This window comes from Cynara cardunculus (genome assembly GCF_001531365.2).
Source record: "Cynara cardunculus var. scolymus isolate 2C chromosome LG 3, CcrdV1, whole genome shotgun sequence".
In the NCBI taxonomy this organism is placed as follows: Eukaryota; Viridiplantae; Streptophyta; class Magnoliopsida; order Asterales; family Asteraceae; genus Cynara; species Cynara cardunculus.
The window spans coordinates 22892187-22896499 of NC_037530.1; the positions used below are offsets into that span (position 1 = coordinate 22892187).

At 34.9% G+C, this 4313-nt stretch overlaps 2 protein-coding genes across 2 annotated transcripts; one reads left to right on the plus strand and one right to left on the minus strand.

The window, feature by feature from the left end:
- The first annotated feature begins 413 nt into the window (after window positions 1-413).
- Window positions 414-2070, plus strand: LOC112509040 (transcription factor PIF5-like). The gene is made up of 4 exons (XM_025113912.1): window positions 414-1064; window positions 1382-1654; window positions 1759-1890; window positions 1978-2070. Exons 1-4 carry the CDS (start codon window positions 414-416, stop codon window positions 2068-2070), a joined length of 1149 nt encoding a protein of 382 aa, XP_024969680.1.
- A 931-nt stretch (window positions 2071-3001) lies between these two features.
- LOC112509041 lies at window positions 3002-4294 on the minus strand. The gene is made up of 3 exons (XM_025113913.1): window positions 3868-4294; window positions 3611-3801; window positions 3002-3520 (listed from the first exon to the last, which is right to left on the minus strand). The coding sequence occupies exons 1-3, from the start codon at window positions 4292-4294 to the stop codon at window positions 3002-3004; spliced, it is 1137 nt and encodes a 378-aa protein (XP_024969681.1).
- Window positions 4295-4313: the final 19 nt, after the last annotated feature.

Below are 4313 nucleotides of genomic sequence, written 5' to 3' on the forward strand. Positions count from 1 at the left end.
GTTAGTATTTGAACCACCCTCTATATATATATATATATATATGGAACAATATATGTATATATATAATCCTAATTGAGTAAGAGAAAAATTGATTGGTTTCCCTTCATCCCTTGTAAGTTGTTCTTTGCCTGGTAGTTACGCCCACAGTGGACTCTTGATTTTCAATTCATAAAATACAATTAGGGTTCTTGTTCTAGCCACCAAGAAATGAATTATTAGCAATAAAATAATCAAGCTATTCGTCATAACCTTCTTCCACAAACCCTTAAAGGGTATAAATATGCTTCTCGTTTCCTTCATCTCCCAACCACATCAAAAACCTTCTTCTTTGTCATTACCCTACTCTCTCGCTAGACACATCTGCATATAAATTCTCCCAGAAATCTGAATAACTGAAATACGAAAAAAAAAAGATGGAGTCTTATGGAAACGTTTTTGATGAAGAATGGGTGAATCTGAGCTCAATATTCTCCTGTGATCAAGATTCCAATCATTTCGCAGGCCATAAATTGTTTTCAACTGAACATGATCATGGTTTGAATCTTGAAGCTCCTTCTATTCTTTGGCCAAGTGCCAAAGAATCTAATAGTTCTAATTCAAGTGTTAACGATGATCAGATTTTAGCATATACTTCTGATCAAGATCTTAAGCCTAATTTCTGCAATTATTTTTCTCAAGAAAGTATTAATGCTACCAATTCTCTTCCCTACCCATGCCACGACGACGTTTTCCAGTTTTGCCATTCAAATACACCTACGGATGATGTGTGTGATCAGTCTAAGGATCTTTCTTTGAGGGAAGGTGACAGTAACAACTTTTCGCTACTTGCTCAAGTCTTTTCTGATGAAGCGATGGAAGAAATCCTTTGTTTGAGACAAGAGGTGGTTAAGTGTAAAAGGGAGAATTCAGTTGGTCTGCCTGTGTTTATTGCTGATCTGGGCAAGGAAACCCCTCTCAAGAGGAAGTATGAAATGCTTCAACTTCCCAATGAATTGGAAGATGAAGGAAAGAGTGAGAAAATCGATAAGAACCCCAAGAAGAAAACTCGGGTTTCAAGAGAAAATGTAAGCATCTTATTCACCCATTTATTTTGAGTAGATTTATACAAAAATGATACATATTTAAGAAAATAAGTTGATGTTCGAAGTACGTACAAGATCACATGTGTTTTTACATTAACAGCCAAAAATAGTTGACATGGCAAGGTCTATTCACACATGATTTATACATGGTGTTAGTGTAAAATCACATGTGATTCATCCATTCTCTTATTTTAAATAGGTATCATTCTCGTATCAACCCAACTCTTCTACTTATATATGTGTAAATCTATATATGAAAGAAGAAACGTTACCAAGAGTACTTTCACGTTGTTTCACAGAAAAACAAGAAGAAATTGACATCAAAGAAGAAGCAGAAAATGATGATGACTGCTATTAATAGCAATGAGGATGATGGTGAAGAGAGCAATCAAGACAATGAAAACATTATTAACAATAATAACGGAAGAGGAAATGCCCAAAGTTCAAGTTCTTGCAGCTCCGAGGACGATTCAAATGTTTTTCAAGATACGAATGGAGGGGCAATCAATTTAACTGTGAAAACAAGAGCCGGTAGAGGCGCTGCAACTGATCCCCAGAGCATCTATGCAAGGGTAAGTTTTTGTAAATGTGAACTTCATCTCTTCAAAAAAATTATTTGTGTGTAATTAATGTACATACTTTCAAATTAATATGTGTTATATTTTCAAATATGCAGAAAAGAAGAGAAAGAATAAATGAAAGACTTAGGATCCTTCAGAACCTTGTACCAAATGGGACAAAGGTTGACATAAGCACAATGCTTGAAGAAGCAGTTCACTATGTCAAGTTCTTGCAGCTCCAAATTAAGGTAAGATTAGTGAAGATTAAACGATAGTTTCATAACAATAACAATTCAAAGGCCCATTTTAACTGTTTTTTCGGTGAAATCTTGCAGTTGCTGAGCTCTGACGATAAATGGATGTATGCTCCGATAGCGTATAACGGAATGGACATGGGTCTCTATCAGAACATTTCACCAAATTTATAGATCGCACTTTTGGGAATTTTTTCTTTATCGCCCAGTTACATAATCAAGAAACAAAAAGACATAATATAACATAACTTGTAATGTATTGTAAGTGCAGAATTCATTTATCCTGATCATGATATGGAGTTCTTGAGGTTAATTTATAATACTTAATATGATCTTGTATTAATTGCACATGTTTTACAATTAGAAATGTGATGGCTTATTATTTGAAAGCTTTTTTCAAGATCAATGGAATATTGCAATTAATCATATATATGTTGACTAATTATGTGCATGATCCATTGAATCTATTAATTTTAGTTCTAAGCTCACAAAATAAATAATGAATATAAAAGATGTTGATATTCTTGCATACATGTTTGTGTTTCTGAACTTGTGTATGTAATTGTTCGATCTAATCAACTAGAAATTGAAATGGCTGATGTTCATGAACCTGAGTGTGATTTAAATGGATGGTAAGATGACAATTTTAAAATAAGAGTGATTTAAACTTAAAAGCTATATTAATGATATGTCCTTTTTTTTAATCACAAGGGTGGTGTCTGATTGGTTTGAGCTTGGTTCCAAAGGTCAAAAGTACCAGGAGGTCTCAGGTTCAAATCCAGGGAAGAATAAAAATCCCCTTGTGGCCACAGAGGTTCAAATGCGGTGACTCCGGGCTATCTGTAAAGGAGGTGGTCGTCCTGGGATTAGTTGGTTCGCATAGTAGATTGGATATCCAGGTCAGGGACGGACCCAGAAAAATTTCCATACGGTGGCACCATATAATTAATATAATATAATATACATCTAAAAATAATTACACAAAATATGGTTTTTATGGTACCGATAAACAACTCGTAAACTTGTACCCGACGCGTTTTCATCTTTTGAAAACGGTCAATATATACCAAAAAATAATTACAAAAAAAATGTTGAGAAACAACTTCTAAATTTGTCCTCGGTGTGTCTTCATCTTTTGGAAACGATCGATTACATCTTCGTTTTTAACATTACTAAGGGCTTCCTTTTCTATGGCGCAAATGAGGACAGAATTCAAAAAATCATCACCAATTCGATTACGTAAATCTGTCTTAACAAGCTTCATCGCCGAAAAGCATCTTTCAACCGTAGCAGTTGCAACAGGCAAAACGAGTGTCAGTTTCAATAACCGGTAGACTAAAGGATGAGAAAGATGCTTTCTTGTTGCAACCATTAATCTGGCAAGGTCGGCAATACCGTTTAAGTTGGCAAATCGGACATCATTATAAACAGAATGATAGTAGATATCAAGTTCATGCTCAAGAATGATCCTTTCCTTGTCTTCAAAATCTCGGGGGTACATCTGACTCAACTTCAATAGGCTTGATTTGTTAAACTGAGAAAACGAATTGCGTGGATTCAAAGCCGCCATATTTTGAAGCAAGTCGGTGCTTATCTCACCAAAACGATCACCAAACTCTCGGATCTACATATCCAAAACAGTGTTGAATATATCATAGTTATAATAATGTTGATTGGTAATGTTCGTCTTTTTCCTTGAATTTCTTGTATTAACATAAGCTTCAGTCATATTCAACTTCACAATCTTATGTTTATCACAAAAAGAGTAGCATTTCTCCAAAACTTGATCAAACCCATTTTCCCTCAACATTTGYAATTGACCTTTGGTTGTTCCTATCAAATCAATAGCTTCCAAGATGTCTTCATCTTTCCTTTGAAGAGCTTGAGACAATGAATTTGTTAATCCTAAGATCGTTGAATTCAAGTGCATATAAAACAAAAATTCAAATGTCTTTAAGTATGATAAAAGACCTCTTGCTTGAAGCCAACTAGCTCCATTATCACCATCATCTTCGACATATTCAAGCACCTGTATGACCTCTGGAAACAAAGCAATCAAACTCACGATTGTTTTAAGATGAGAATTCCATCGTGTATCTCCAGCTTGAACAAGGGAAATCTCTTGGTTTAACCCCTTACCAGTCTCAATCTCCCCATTTCCAATTTCTTCTTGAATTCTCTCTTTGTGACTTTCTCGTAGCATATCTTTTCGTTTGCAAGAAGAGTTTACAACAGTAACAACCAAAGCAAGCAAATCAAAGAAGTCYTTAACACCTTCGTGTTTTTTTGCAACCGCYACAACTACTAATTGAAGTTRATGGGCAAAACAATGTATATAAAATGCCGAGTCATTATCACTCAAGATCAAAGCTTTCAACCCATTGAACTTACCACTCATGTTGCTAGCACCGTCATAA